This window comes from Pseudonaja textilis, chromosome 2, assembly GCF_049901715.1.
Source record: "Pseudonaja textilis isolate UNSWEBS1 chromosome 2, rPseTex1.2, whole genome shotgun sequence".
Taxonomy (NCBI): Eukaryota; Metazoa; Chordata; class Lepidosauria; order Squamata; family Elapidae; genus Pseudonaja; species Pseudonaja textilis.
This window is the reverse complement of record NC_141991.1, coordinates 210,149,212-210,164,659: the sequence shown is the minus strand read 5'-3', so window position 1 is coordinate 210,164,659 and position 15,448 is coordinate 210,149,212. Positions and strand designations below refer to the sequence as shown.

At 38.2% G+C, this 15,448-nt stretch overlaps 1 protein-coding gene across 2 annotated transcripts in view; it reads left to right on the top strand.

Moving 5' to 3' along the window:
- The first annotated feature begins 5,740 nt into the window (after positions 1–5,740).
- Positions 5,741–15,448, top strand: part of CAMK4 (calcium/calmodulin dependent protein kinase IV) — a 67,844-nt gene continuing 58,136 nt past the window's right edge. The window contains exon 1 of one of the 2 annotated variants that reach the window (XM_026719862.2): positions 5,741–6,267. In XM_026719862.2, the coding sequence (XP_026575647.1) occupies positions 6,029–6,267 (239 nt within the window). In that variant the 5' untranslated portion in view covers positions 5,741–6,028. The remainder of the gene's footprint in view (positions 6,268–15,448) is intronic. The other variant, XM_026719853.2, reaches the window with a different exon arrangement.

Sequence of the window (15,448 nt, the reverse complement as noted above, 5' to 3'; positions counted from 1 at the left end):
GAAGAAAAATGCTCTGGATATTTACTACAAGAACTCACCTTAAAGGAAGGATAGGTTGGGATAGGTCTCGCATAGTTGCAAATATTAGGTTGATTACTAGATGGCAGTAAAGAGATTTTAAAAATTCTTATCATCTGATGGCCATTTGTTTGTTTACACTCCATGTATGGTAAGTCCAGGCTGGAGAAAATAGTCATTCGTAAAATGTCTTCAAGGCAACAAGTTGAGTAGCTTTTCTTATCCTGCCACATCCCTTTTCTTTTACAAAATGTTTTTCTGTTTTAAAATTTCAATCTCTTAATTGTATGAGAAGTTACATTGCTTGCCCTGCCTATTTCTCTCATTTTGTCTTATTTCATTGTCATGGAAACAGCAGGATAAACAATCACACCAAGGCCATTTCTTTGTAACTGATTTATCTTATAGTATTCCTCAGGTACTGCTATAGTAATTGTTTGTCTTCATGGTTTGAACACACTATAAGATGTGATAAATTGCTTATGAGGAAATGGTCCAAGTTCCTGGTTTGCTTGCTTCCTGGCTTCTACCTATATAGCCATTCCCTCTTCTCTATTTTGAAAAGGCAACCCATAATTTGTGATTTGTTTTACAAAAAAGATTTGGAAACCACAATTAGGCAGTGATTTCCAATCTGGTTTCCTTACTAAATTTTCTAACCTCATTCTTCAATGATAAATAAGAAAAAGCCTCATAAAATATAGAGAGATGGACAATAGAGTGATTGTTTTCATTTCTGTTTATTAGTTTGAGTGGCTCTAGAGTTGGTTAAGTAAGAGGTGAACAGGAAAAATATTTTTTTCTGCATTGGGATTTTTCTTAGAGCAAATTCTTTTAATGTGTTTGATGTGATTGAAGTGTTTTTTGTGCATCTTTTTAATTGCTTCTGATCATATTTAGAATAAGGTGGATTTTTATGGTTTCTTATTTGAACATTTTGTAATCATGAAAATTTCTCACATTATTTCAGAACAAAAAAACCTCACATTTTCTTTTCCTAGTTTTAAGGAAATTCTTTCACAATGATGTACCTTCTATATAGATTCTTCTTCCAACATGCTTCCCTGTTTCAGATCTGAAGAAATATCAACCCATCTAAATAGGAGAGCTGTGCAATCTCTGAAAATGATTTGAAAGAAATGCTTTGGACATTATGTAAGCACAGTTCCTTTCACTAAACTGGCTCAGGGCTCTTGTCATTGCTCACAAGTAATATGAAGCAAATATTTCAAATCATTTTAAACGCTTGAACATTCCCACTTAAGCCTATTCTATCCCATTGTTGCAATATGAGGAATACATAAATACACAACAGAACCACTGCAGCAAACAGGATTTATTACTAAATGGAGTGCGCCAACAGAATAACACTTCTGATATGTCATTCACTGAACCCCTGAATCTATTAAGCATTTGCATGTAATTGATGTCTCTGTAGTTTGTTTATTCGGGTTTCCCCTAATGGAAAGAATACAACTTTTAAACCAAAACAACAGTCGTCTTCATCACTTTTGCAAGTTGTAGTATGACAACTATAAGTGAATTTTGCCTATTCGTGAACAAGAATAGTTTTTTGAATCACAGCCCAAGTTTATCTTCTGGATTACAATTTGGATAACATGATCAGCTTCAGATTTAAGAAGCAGAAAAATAATTAGAAAATAGATTAAAAGTAATGTCAATCAGAAGTAGAATTTGTTTTAGCATAACAAGAGATTATAAATTCAACCAACAGAAGGCACAAAATAAAGAATAAAAACAATACAGCAAAATATAATATTGGTATTAGTTCTAACTTGGCAATATCTGGTTAACCTTGACTGAATGGAAACTAAGTACACTTGGGTCTGCTTAGTACTTGGAAAGGGTTCCTGAAGAAAATCTCAGTTTTTTTAAAATGAAGTGATGTATCACTTTTATATTATAGCCCCCCCAAAACATACAATGGATGTGTCCAAGAAAACATCAGAAGTCAAGCTGTGCTCAAGATATTTACTTTTACTTAGAACTATTCAGTTAAGTACCCTGTTTCTCCAACAATATGGCCTCCCCCAATAGGAAGTCCCAGCATGTTTTATAGGCATGAAATGAAATTAAGCTCCTCCCCCCAAATTAAGGCCTATATTAAAACATGTGAAATGGGGGGGAATGGTGGGGGGGCTTGCCGTTAGGAAGTACTTTTGTTGCACACCCGGATATGGTGCTGCCTGCGTTGACCCCAATATGAAGTGCCCCACCAACGCCGAGATCAACATCCAAGCCATTGCTGCCCGCCTGGCCAAAGATGCAAGGGGGGGAATTAAGTCACCACCGAAAAGACGGCCTAGCCATTTTTTCAGGGCTCAAAAAAAAAATAAGACCTGGCCTTATTATATGAGAAACACGGTATAATACTTACATGTAATTGTTTCTAATTGTTTCCCATTTGAACACACTTTTAAAAAGTTATATTAAAAGAGTTGTTTTAATTAATTTAGATAGTTGGCAGTTAGTTATTTAATATTTCTCTTTCATGTCACAAGAAAGGTAATAATATGTCACCTAGCAACAGGAAGACAAAAAGGTTCAACATCTAGCAGAAAGATGCAGTAACTGGGACAACAAGGAAAGTCATGAAAGAATAAAGAGGTAATCCTCCTGAGAAACAAACTCCTCAGTGTTGGGAAGGGAATAGGAACAACATTATTGTAAATATAGCAAAATATAGCAAACACCTTTAATTTATCCATACATGACCTTTCCTAGGTTTCCTCAAAATGACCCTATTTAAATTAAATTTGGATTGGGCCCATATTTTCTCAATACAGCCTGTCTTGAGCCCCAGTCTCATACTACTACAAGGACTCACAACTTTAGATCAATATGCATACTGGAAATGTTATCAGGATATTGTGTTTACTTAGACAAAATGAGTCCTTCAGAAGAAGATTTGCCTATTTCCAGAGTGGCTGCTGCCACAAATGATGCAGTTTTGCTTTCCTATCCCAGATTTTTGCTAGTATTCCCTCTTCCCAAACTAGTTAGGCACACTTCCAAAACAAGGCTGCAACCAAGTGTCTCCCTTTTTAAGATTACATTCGGGTGGGTTGAGGATCCTAAAAACATAACTTGGAATAATCAAGAAATGGAAACATGCCCTTTCTTTCTTTAATTTTTTAAATTTTAAAATCTAAAAAGAATTAAAATCAGAGAGCAAAAAGACCAGGAGGAAGCAATAATGACACCACATTGCCTATTCTTCCTTCCATTCTATTAAGAATGCAATTTACCCAGAAGATATTTCCACCCTCACATATTCTGTCCATTTTTTTCAACCCAAATGTGTTGCCGGCAGTGGAATGAAGAGCTGTAGTAGCAGTGTTAATTAACTGTGGGATAATGGATCAGGCGGTAAAATCTCCCAGCAATTTTGTTCCCAGGATTTCTGGTCTCTTGGCAAAGCAGCGTTGTTGCCATTTGTAATGAAAGCCACAGTTGCACTCATTCCTAGTAATGCCATTGTTTGATCCATAATCTCAGGTTCAACAGAGCTCAGCAGCAGGAGTGCCTGGTGCTGAACTAATGGCAAATAATAACCCCTAAGATTAGCCTTCACTTAGAGTAAGTCTGAGTTACAGAAATCCAGGATTTTACCACATTCTGATACAGTTCATCCATATTCCTCCCTTCCAACAAAAGTTAGGGTCTGATGTTTCTCTTAAATACATTGGGAAATACTCTGGTTTAAAATGTATTAACTGAACAATACATTGCGAAGTCCACTCATCAAAAAGTTTTATTTCATCCACAAAAGTTTGAATTGAGATTACTTTCCTACCTACTGCAGGTATTAATGAATGTTATGAATTAATTTGATATAGCTATTAGCTATATGATAATGTAAATTTTCAATTGGTTCAGCTTGTCTTAAAACTTTATGTTGAATTGGCACAGGCATTAATGTTTCTGTTATTGTTTTAACTTCACAATTTACTATTACGGTAATTACTTTTGAATGTGTGCATGTGCCCAAGAGAGGGATTATATCCAACCTCAGGAGTATTTGAATGTATTTGAAAACTATAATATAGAATGGCCTTATGCCAAAATAATCCTCAATCCAATCCAAAATGATCCTTATGGAGCCAGAAGTCATTCTGTTGACTTTTTTACCTAGAATGTAGATTGGATACAGCCAGTGAATGTTTGTAAATAAGTTTCATTAGCATAGGCATAATAATTATGAAGCTTCAGGCTAGGGATACTGGATGCCGGACAAAAGGAGGTCATGTCCTCTTGTTTGTACTCATGTTCTCCATCAGAAGGCATAGCCTTAAAATCAAGCATTGTCTGGCTTTTTGAGCATCTTGGGAGGTGAGTGTTTTAACTGTTTTCACAACAGGAATCATCCAAAGTTGACTTTGAATTCTCTGTTTCTTTCTTTGTTTTCATCAACAGACTTGACAGTCTCAATTTACATTATTTAAATTATATCTTGATTCCAGAAATTGCTTTTAGTCCAATTCCTTCTAATCACTGTAGTGTGTAGATCAAAACTCATCATAAGTTTCTATGGCAAAATCTGAAAAGCATGTTGAAATCAATTCTATTTCATAGCTAATTTCTAGTTTTCAAAAATAAAGATATGTTGGAAAAATATTGTGACTGAAAAGTCAGTCTTTCTGATGCCGGAAAAAGTAATTTAATACACATGTAGGCCTAGGTAGGGGGCTTTTTTGCTATTTTTTACTGTAATTTTTATCACAGATGCCAAAAAAAATAAGCAGCTATTGAGTCTGTCTTTCCACCTTCCATTTATCCACCTATCTAATTGCTAATGTTCTCCTTTGACTGTTCAGATATCTGCTAATCCTGCTTAAGACTGAATTTATATTTGATATCAAATTTGATAGCGGACAAGATTAAGCTTCAACACGGTTTAAACAGTGCTCAAACTCCAGTGCACTGTTTCTTAAAGCATTTTTCTGTCTCCTGCTGATTCAATAATCAGTTCTACAATTCCAGGATGTCCTGTCATAATCACGCAAGATGTCTTATTTAAAGAATGTTTAGCAGTGTATTACCTGAAAACTTCAGTCCATCAAAGAAAGCAAGGATGTTCTCAGATTTGCTTTTATTGTTGAAAAATAAAACTAAGAAGGATACCGGGATAGTTCTAATGGACCATAAAATTCAAGGATGATGTAGGTGGGATTAGCCTGGTTTAGAAGAACCTAGAAACAAACTGCTGGTCTTATTCCTGTCTCCTCTTCTCTGGGAAAGGAAAACAGGATGCATTAGGACTCGGCAAAAGGAGAGGTACCACAAGTGAGGTTCCTTGTCCTGGTGCTCTGCCTTACATGCACTGCCCCCTCTCCGAGAGAGAGGAAGGTGGAGGGAAGGAGGAAAGGCAGATGCTTTGCCAAGGTAGAAGCAGCCTCTGAATCCTGCCACTGAGTTCGTATCCCAAAGACCAACCCTTTGGCACACGGTTGTCCGGGAGCAAAACTCCCTCCTGCCTCGGATAGGAGCTTGCCCTCGCCAGGTGCTTTCTGGAGTCTTTCTGCTCTCTGGCCTTGATAGGGACGATTTCCTGGCTTTGGAGGTGATTTTTCCGGGCCTTCCCTTACGGGGTGACTCCTCGGCTCGCCCCCCCTCTCCCCATCCCATTCCACCCTGTACAGTAGCCGCCTGTGTTCGCAGGGCGCGTTTGGACGAGGCAAGGAAGCGCGTGGCCGGGCGCGCGCATCCGACCGAGAGCGCGCCCTCCCCTGCAGCCCGAGAGGTTTGCTCGCCGGCTGCTTCTGCTGCTGCGCCGGGCTAGAAGTTTGGCTGTCAGCTCGGCTTCCTCAGGCAGCCCGCGAGAGTTTCCTCCCCCTCCCGCTTCGCTCGTCAGCTCGAGAGCCGGAGGCGGGGGGTGGGAGCGGAGAAGCCGCCGCTAGCCGCTTTGTCCTCTTGTTTCCTCGCAGCCTCTGAGCAGCCGGCGAATCCCGGCGGACCCCAACACCGCCGCTTGAACCTCCACCGCAGCATGCTCAAAGTCACCATGCCCTCCTCCACGTCTTCGTCGCCTCCCTCTGCCTCCGCCACCCTCAGCGCCACTGGCACTCTTGCCTCGGGCTCTGCCCCTCTCCCTGCCTCAACCCCGGGCCGGGTCGGAGGTGTCGCCACCCCTGTATCTGCCGGCTCCACCAAACCGGATTTTTGGATCGACGGCTCCAATAGGGACACCCTCACGGATTATTACGACTTGGAGTCAGAGCTGGGACGGTAAGGAGGCGAGGGAGGAAGGTGGTTGTGGGGCGCTGCGAACAAGGAAAAGGGAGGGGGATCCCTGTAGGCGCGGGTGGAAGAAGACACCCTCCCCCGCAAGCCCCCTTCTCTTTTGGGGAGGGGGGAAAACCCCGGGCCTGAGCAAGTTCTGGGATGCAGGGCGGGAGGCTGTCTCGGGGTGCCATGGTCGTTGGACTCCGTGGCGCTGGCCAGTCTTGGGTCTGCTGTGGCAGAAGGTGTTTTTACGCAGAGCGGATGCCTAGACAAAACAGTGCGGCTGACCGATCCCCGTGTTCCCCGTGCAGAGGGGAGGGAAGGAGAGAGAGAAAGAGAGAGGCCTCTGGTGCAAGGAGACTGCCCCATTTGGGGCAGTGCAGGATGGGGCACACTCCCCTCGAAGAGTGCAGGGGAGCGTGGGCAGGGGAGCCCTGGTCGAGGCGTAGAGCGCGCTCTTCCACAAAAGGCGATGCCTGCACATTCCTAGACAGCAGCAGTGGAAGCGGGGTGGCGCGAATTCTAGTTTTGCCTGGAACAGCCGTTTCCAACCAGGCGCCCTCCGGATATGCCGAGGCTAGGATTTCCAGGATTTCCCAAACAGCATAGCCCAAGGCGGTAATATGGAGGTGGGGGGAGGGATGTGCAATTTTAATGCAGTTAAAGGTCAGAAGATGGGGAAGGAAAGAAAGAAAGAAAGACAGATGAGGTGGGTGTGCAGCTGTTTGTGGAGGGAAGAGGATGCATTTGTAGGGCAAGTGAGCAGACCTTTCAGACTAAGCTTGTCGGAGGGATACTCTGCCTTTGGCTTAAAAGAGGTGCATGGAAAGGCTGCAGGAAAGGCTGTAAGAGTCTTAGAAGCATTACTGTCCAAAAGGGGTTGGCTCACTGATATCTTGTTTGCATTTGCTGGCATTGGAGAACTTGCCTGATTTACACAGCAATTCAGACTTGGTTGAACATCCTGGGCTGGTTCCTTTACAATTCTCTCCACTGCTGCTGCTGCTGCTGCTGTTGAAGATTCTTCCTTCCATTCTCCCCCACCACCATCACCCCAAACAGGGAAGAAAGGAAAAGAAGCTGAAAATGGTTGTTCTCTCCCATTTGACGTTGCCCCTTTCTTTACATGAGTGGGTGGTAATACCGAAAGGTGCACCATCTGTAATTGTCTAAAAGGAAGTGAAAATCTGCATGTTGTTTTAAAAATACATGTACATACAGATTAGGGTAATCAACATTATTTCATTCAGTTAAACTTATTGTTTTATAAGCCAGACAACACTGAAAGCTGAACCTAAGTGCAAACATATTGTGGTTCTGCCAATAGTTGTTAGGAACAGGGAGATAATCACTTAAGACAATAGGATTGAAGAATAATAAGATGATGCCCCCATTTCTTCAGGCAAATGAACAGCCTAGCAGCACTAATTATCCAGGAAGAGGCTGAGCTTCCAGCCTCATCTGAAATGTAAAGAAATGTTTTGCAAATATGTTCTCAAGATCTTCATGACTTAGCGGTAACAGCTGTTGAATACTTATGGTTTGACAAAATATTTTCATGCAAGTTAACAGAGTAATTTTGAACATTTTGTGCTCCTAAGGCTTTTCAGATCAAAGTCTAATCAGATAAAGGTGTAAAGCTGGAAACCAGATGGCTTCATATGTTCATGTTCCCAAAAATGAATATTGTTTCAAATTGGAAACTTCAGTAATGTTATCGTAAAAAATAAGGCATATTGAACTCTATTGTCTTCAAAACTTAATTTTCCAAAGACTACATTTTAAATAAAGTGTTGAAAAACCACAAAAGCAATAGTATTTGACTTAGCAGGAAGAAACAATGAAATAATAGCAAGCATTAAATAATAATGCATCTTTTGATGGTAACTTTGTTCAGATTTGGGAATGAGTATGTGTTTATGCATAACAATTATAAAAATTAGGAGGAATGCTACCAGGTCTGTAAAAATAATGAAGCAAGAATAGTGAGGAAGATTGAAAGAAAAATAAAGTATCATGTGACAACATATTCTACAAAAACTTGGAGATCTATAATATATGGTTGGTAATAAAATCTAAGACAAAATTATTTATAGTGCTCAGAGTAATTTTAGAAGACAAAATAAGAAAATATAGGGTTAAATGTTAAGAAAGCAGGTTGCAGTATACATCACAAAGGATTTACTAACTAGCAATAAGCACTATTCAATAATGGAACAGCCTGCTTGGGTGGGCAAGTGAATTCTTTTCAATTAAGCAGACTGACTGCCCTTCAGATATCTGAAGCCGAATATCACGTCTCCTCACAGTCTTTTCTTCTGTACCCAGCTTCTCAAACTTCATCATTTTTTCCTCTCAGCTTCCTTTTCATCTTATTTCTTTCCACTTTTGAATATGTTCCAGTTTATCACTATCCTTCCTAAGATGTGGTGCCCAGAACTGAACAAAATAATCTAGTTATAGTCTGACTATCTAGAATAGAGAGGAATGATTAATTATTTGGGTCATGACATTATACTTTTATGCAGCCTAAGACTGCATTCTCTTCTTTTACAGCTGTATTAGACCATTGGCTCAAGTTCAGCTTGTGATCCACCAAAGTACTCAGATCCTTTTTGCATCTTCTAATACTCATTAGGTCTTCCTATCCTTTATTCATGCCTTAGATGTTTCCTGTCCAAATGTAAGATGCTGCATTATTCCTTTTTGAAATTCATATTTGGTTTTTATCAGCCTATTAAAATTCTCTTGAATATTGATATTGTTTTGTTTGATACCCTCTCCTCTTTTTGTGTCATCAGTAGAGTGGGTAATCATATTTTTAATCCATTTTGCAATTCACGAAAACACACACACACACACACACACACACACATATTTAACAGCACAGGGACTAAAACTGAACCTTACAGTACATATAGTAATGCTTCCTTTCAGCTTGATAAGGATCAATTTTATATATTCACAGAATACAGTTGCTTAACCAACTCTATCCCATAAGTGATAACAAGGCCTACCCTATATTTTGCCACCTTTTTACTAGTTAAAAAAATGAAGTGAACATGTGATATAGTTATGCAAAAATAAATTCTATTGGTATTTATAGTGCTGCAAGGTTAGAAATAAGAAAAAGTAAACAATAGCTTAAACAATATATAACAAATTAATGTGTCTTAAAAATAAATTCTATTTGCATTTTAGTGATGGGAAAACTGAAAATAATTTATACCAGGGAATCAATGTCTTAAACAACACTTACCTAAATTGCTGTTGTAAATCATCCAGAGTCACTTCGATGAGCGGTATAGAAATTTCACAAATAGGTAAATAAATTGATTATACTTTACATTTTTCTGAAAATTTAAAACCTGCTGAATGAGGCTGAAGGCTTCTTTTTCCCTATTAGTAAAGAAAAGTTATTGATGTGCTGTGATTTTTACCTTTGAGAACAAGAATTGTTTCTAACTCATTGTCACAGTAGCATAGAAATGTTTTAAACATTAAAGCTTCTTGAAATATATCTAAAGTTGCAGAGGACCTCGTTCTTTATCAAAGGATGAAGTTTGCAAAGGATTACTTTCAAAATAGTTGGCTTGTTCCCCATTTAACAATTTATCTGCTAATTTCGTGTTATATAGGTCACCATCGTAACAAATGTGAAGTGACTTCCATTTGGGTAAGCTGATACATTCATATTTCTAGACAAGAAACTTCCTGCTGATCTTACCAATTCAAAGTGAAATTTAAATTTGATGAATAAGATTATTAAATTCCATAGTTTAATGTTTTATATGGTGTCATCATCCAATTGTTATAGAGTCATCATCTAATATTTATAGAGTTATATTAATATTTAAAGAACCCCATTTCTGGGAATGGCAGTAAAGAAACAACAGCATGCTGTATACATATATCTTATGCAGCTACTCTAAAATGACATTATTTCTTGCTTTTTCTTTTTAGAAAAATGTTCTAATATTACTTTCCAAATGTTGCAAGTCTATCAGAAGTTCTACTTCTACTTCATTTTTGTTTTGAGTTTATCCTCCTGTCATTCATATAACTTATTGAAGCACAGTTTCATGTTTTTTCTGGCATCATAAGAATGCCTAATCATATGAAAGGAAGTGAGCTGACTCAAATGTATTATTATTGGTTATCTTTAATAGACTATTTTGACATTGGAAGTATTGATATGATTGATACATGCATATAAAGCTATGAATAATAACTATTTGCTTTCGTGGAAGAGGTTGAAAATAGAAATTGACATAATTGCATTCAGGCTTATACTCACGTTTTCCCATTCATTTTTCAAAAGAGACTCCTTTTCTACATTAGCAATACATTTTGTTTAGTGACAAGTTCCCTGCTTTTTCCACATTCCTACACATATATCAGTACCAAAAAGCTTAGTACAATATTCAAAATTGTTTGTGAAAGCTATGTCATCCTGCAACTGATGCAGAAGAAAACCACCTACTGTAACTAGTTTATACAGTAGATGTTTCCTTCCATATTATGCCTATTTAGTTCAGTACAGAGACCAATTTTTATCTTCAATAACTTGGATGATAATGGGAACCATTCAAATGATACATCTTTGGTCAAATTCATATACTACAGTATTCACTTGAAACAGATAGTGCTGTTGAGATGGAGAGCTGTCTGTATATGCAATGGTTCCCTCGCTCATAGTTGCAATAATTTGACTCTTGGTTGTATAATTAACAAATTACATTAGGATGAACTTAATTGAAGAGGCTAATTTACAGGTATGTATTTTGTAAAATAAGGAAATAGAAAACCTTTGGTATCCTAGTTACACTCAGTATATGGTCATAATAATATTAATGTAATGATCTTCTGCTTATGTGTTCAAATGTTTTTAAAAGTATGAGGCACACTAAGATATCAATCTTTCTTCTTTGTGGAGAAAATCTTAGAAATAGTTTATATTTTCCAAAGTCAAAAATCTTCCAGTTCAAGCCCTATGTGTTCAGAAAGCTTTTAGCTTAAGCTCTCCCCCGCCCCCAAAGCACCTAATTGCAGGTATTCAAAATAGTAGCTATCAATGCCTCTTTGTAGATTAATTCATTTCTAGTGCTATCCAAGTAAGGGACTAATGCCACTTCAGTTATACTTCATTATGCTCCACTACACTTTTGCTGAGTTCAGTTCTGTGTGTTATAATTTTTCTTTGCTCTGTCACTTTGCACCTGGCAACAATATGCGTGTCATAAAGCTATGCTATATTGTTTCAACTGGCTTACAACTGGCAGATTCTAAGTCATAAGGAGCATGGACAGATTCAAGTCTTGAATCGAATACACAGAAAATATTTGGAGAAGGAAGAAATTGGCTTATTATAGAGCAATTTAATAATAATGATCGAACAGCAGCTAAGCACTTTGTTTAATATCTACCCAGAGAGGTTAAGAAGCAATAAAATTGGCAGAAACATTACTCAAAGGTATGTTGGAGTTGAGATCTGGTATAATTTCTTGTAGTGAAAATAGATGGTTGTTTAGGAATTGGGGATGATTTGAAGAGGTAATTGCTAAAAGTTTGGAAAACAGCAAAGAAACAAATCAGAATGTGAAAGACTAGCAAATGGTTGTCATCTGGACACGCTTAGTAAAATAATAAAAAGTTAACAATGTAGCATACAGTTGGTCATTTTCTCATCTGGGATCTAAAAGTTTCCCTGAATACCAGGCTAAAGATTGGAAAGCCCAATTGCAATGTTTAGGAAGAGGTTTTATTCAGGAAGGTTAATAATGTACTCAAAAGAAATCTGTTCTTACACTGAGATCCATTCTCTCAATTTAAAAGTTCCATTTTCAAAATGTTGTGGAACCACACAGAACTAACTAAACCAAAAGTCTAGTTAATCTTACAGATGTGGCCAAAAGTATTGTTGGTATCCCTCCACTTTTCCCCAAAGAATTCTCTGGGAATTAAGATAAAACTGATACAAGTAAATGGCCACCTTTAAAAGACAAATAACATAAAAGTCACTATTTTTCCTTTTAATGGAGACGTACCAATACTTGTAGCAGTGTCTGTATTTGCCATATTAGTAGACAGGGCAAATATCCAAGAAGACAGGCTCCTGCCTCCTCTAAGATTGTTTGGTTCAAGAAATTTCAGGAACTATAGCTTGTCATTCAGATTTCTGCACAATGATGAAAGCTACTGGAGAATTGGTTTCAGCTAATGATTAAATGTGTCCTGTACTTCTGTGGAAAGGTTTACTCTTCCTTGCCTATGAAAATGTAACATAAATCACTAGATTAGGGGTATTTTTCTTTCTCCCATTTTTCTTCAGATATAATCTCTACATTTACTATTTTTAAAAGATATCAAAGCTAAATTTGACATGCCTTTTATGCATCTAATTTTATGTCTGTTAGTCAGATATTAATATAAATGTATAAATATGATTTATATTTTGATTTGTATCCTAAGCTGTCATATTGCTCTGATCACTCACCAGAAGAGAAGAGAACTGGAGCCTTAATGGATACATAGGAGTCAAGTTGACCATTGTGCTTTCTCTGATTTTATTTCCCTCATTGTTAAACACAGCTAAATCTCACTGGATATCTTTAGAGATATACTCCTTATATCATATTGGAAATATTCAAATTTTTAAAAACTGTTGTATGAAAGTATTCTTTCTTCATGAAAGCTACTAATGTTGCTAGAAAGGTATTTTCACAGAACTAATCGAAATATCACTCAAAAAAAGCCAAGAACCTAGAACATTTTTTGAAAAGCACCATTTATTTGTTGATATTTGTATTTATCAGAAATAGTGAATCTCCAGGCTTTAGGCTTCCCAGATACTGCAAGCTTTTTCCCATTTTGCCTCTTTCCACCAGACCTTTGTCCCCAACTCTTATAATAACAGTATAACAGATTTGGAACAGACCTTGGAAGTTTTCTAATCTAACCTTCTACCTCAGGGGTGTCCAACCTTGGCAACTTTAAGACTTATGGACTTCAACTCCCAGAATTCTGGGAGTTGAAGTCCACAAGTCTTAAAGTTGCCAAGGTTGGACACCCCTGCTCTACCTCAAGCAGGAGACCTATACCATTCTTGATAAATGATTGTCCATTCTCTTCTTAAAACAAAAATGGAGCATCCACATCTTCCCTTAGCAGCTATAGGAAAAAAGGGCTTCTCTTCTTCCCACATAGCATGTAGATTTTTAAAAGCCTGATTTTAATGTGTGCAGTTTAGGAATAGATTTTACTATTCAGAAAGGGTAATCCCCCCCATTAAGAACTCATCAAAAGAAATCTTCCACTGCTGCATTTAGACTTTTAAAAGACTTAGTTGTAACACAAAGAGAATTCTTTAACAGGGCACATTTTCTGAAGTATTGGGATCTCCTTCCAAATTGCCTGCATGGCCATGAACCTCTCGGGAGCAGTAGAAGTTCTCTAAAAGCTAAATTGCTGTGAGGAGCAGGGAGGGAGTGAAACTGAATATGAATGTGTGTGAAGAAGAGAGAGAATAATGGATTTGTGTTAGATAAAGGAGTGTCTGAAGTCTTGGGAAAGCGCTTTGGAACTGCTTGGCTGCAATGAGGCAGTCCTATCTACCAGCCTTTGGGCCAAGACCTCTCCTCTTGTTACAGTGACATGTCCACCATGCATATCTTCCCAACACGAATTCAGCCACAGTTATTGTGAAGGGTCAATATTAGATCCGACTGAACTTGAATCTTGGTGACTTCATGATCATGTCTGGGTCTCTGTAGTTTTCTTGGCAAGAATAAGGGAAATATAGAATGGATTAATACTAATACATCTTTATCTAACGATATAGAAAATTCAGAAAGGAACTTCTATTATCTTGTTCTGTTGCATTAATGGAGGGAATATCGATCTGTAAAACCGGAGGATTCTCTGGATTTGTCAATCTTATTTCACAACTATAACACAATAACCTGAATTCTATTCTGACTATAAGGTTGTGAGATGAAATAAGATCCTAATTCAACTAATTCCCCCTCTTCACAGGACCTGGTCAGATTTTGGTGTGTGTGTGTGTGTGTGTGTGTTGGTGGGGGTGGGGTCTGGCTGGCAATTGTTGGTTGATTTGTTTTCTCCGCCAGAAACTCAGTTACAGATTCATATCTGCAGAATCAGAGCCAGGGAGCTAAACAGTCAACTTCCTTGTCATCCAAATTTCATCCTAACAGGAGAAGTGGGGCGAGATATCTCTTTTTCCACCAGCTCTCCAACTGCACAAAGCAGCTCCATGCAACATTTCAGGGGGAAAATTGGCCCCTCCTTACTTTCTTGCTATTTCTCTTAAGGTTTGGCAAGGGTTTGGCCTCACTTTTCCAGCTACCTCTCTAACCAAGTAGAGCACCGCCATGCTATTGGGCTCCTGGAAAATAAAGGGAGAGCCTGTCTTGATATAATCAAAAACTCCCCTGCCACCAAAAAGAGAATGGTCCTGAGGAATGCCCCAGTCCCAGATTGCAATATCAGTCATATTGATGAAGAATTTTAGATTGTCTGTACAGCAAAATACCTTTGGGGAGAAGAAGGAAAACACCTCTAATACTGGAATAGTGAATGGCGAAAGGCAAAACCATAGAGTTCAAACATAACTATAGATTATGTATTATAAGAATGGTTGAGTTCAGATTTCACATTAATTCAAAACCAAATCATATTATTAGCACAATCTGAAGAAACATTATTGGTATAATATGTGAACTCAGCCATTATGTCCATCGATCCCTTTCCTTGATGAAAATTTTAAAATTTTTCCATTTTCTTTCAAACCAGGTGGAGAACGGCAGGCTTAATATAGGTATTTACAGTTACCTGGAAAAATAATATGAGCTACCCCTTCCCAGTTAAACTAGAATTCCAGGTTTAGAGTCTGATTTATCATTTTAGTACTACAGTGCTACCAGATACATTGCAAAAACCTAGATGCCCAATACTGTGCAGGCAGCAGCAAAGACCCTAATTCTTTGCTGCCGTATACTGGTCCTCTCCTCTTGGTGAAATCAAAGTGTTCTATGAAGATATCACTTTGGAGCCATGGCTAGAAGGATTTTAACATTTTTTGTCTGTGGAAAAAGATGCTGTAGCTCTCTTTCTCTGTTCTGGCCCTGCCCTACTCCATGAAGTGCAGATACCTGCAAGTTCC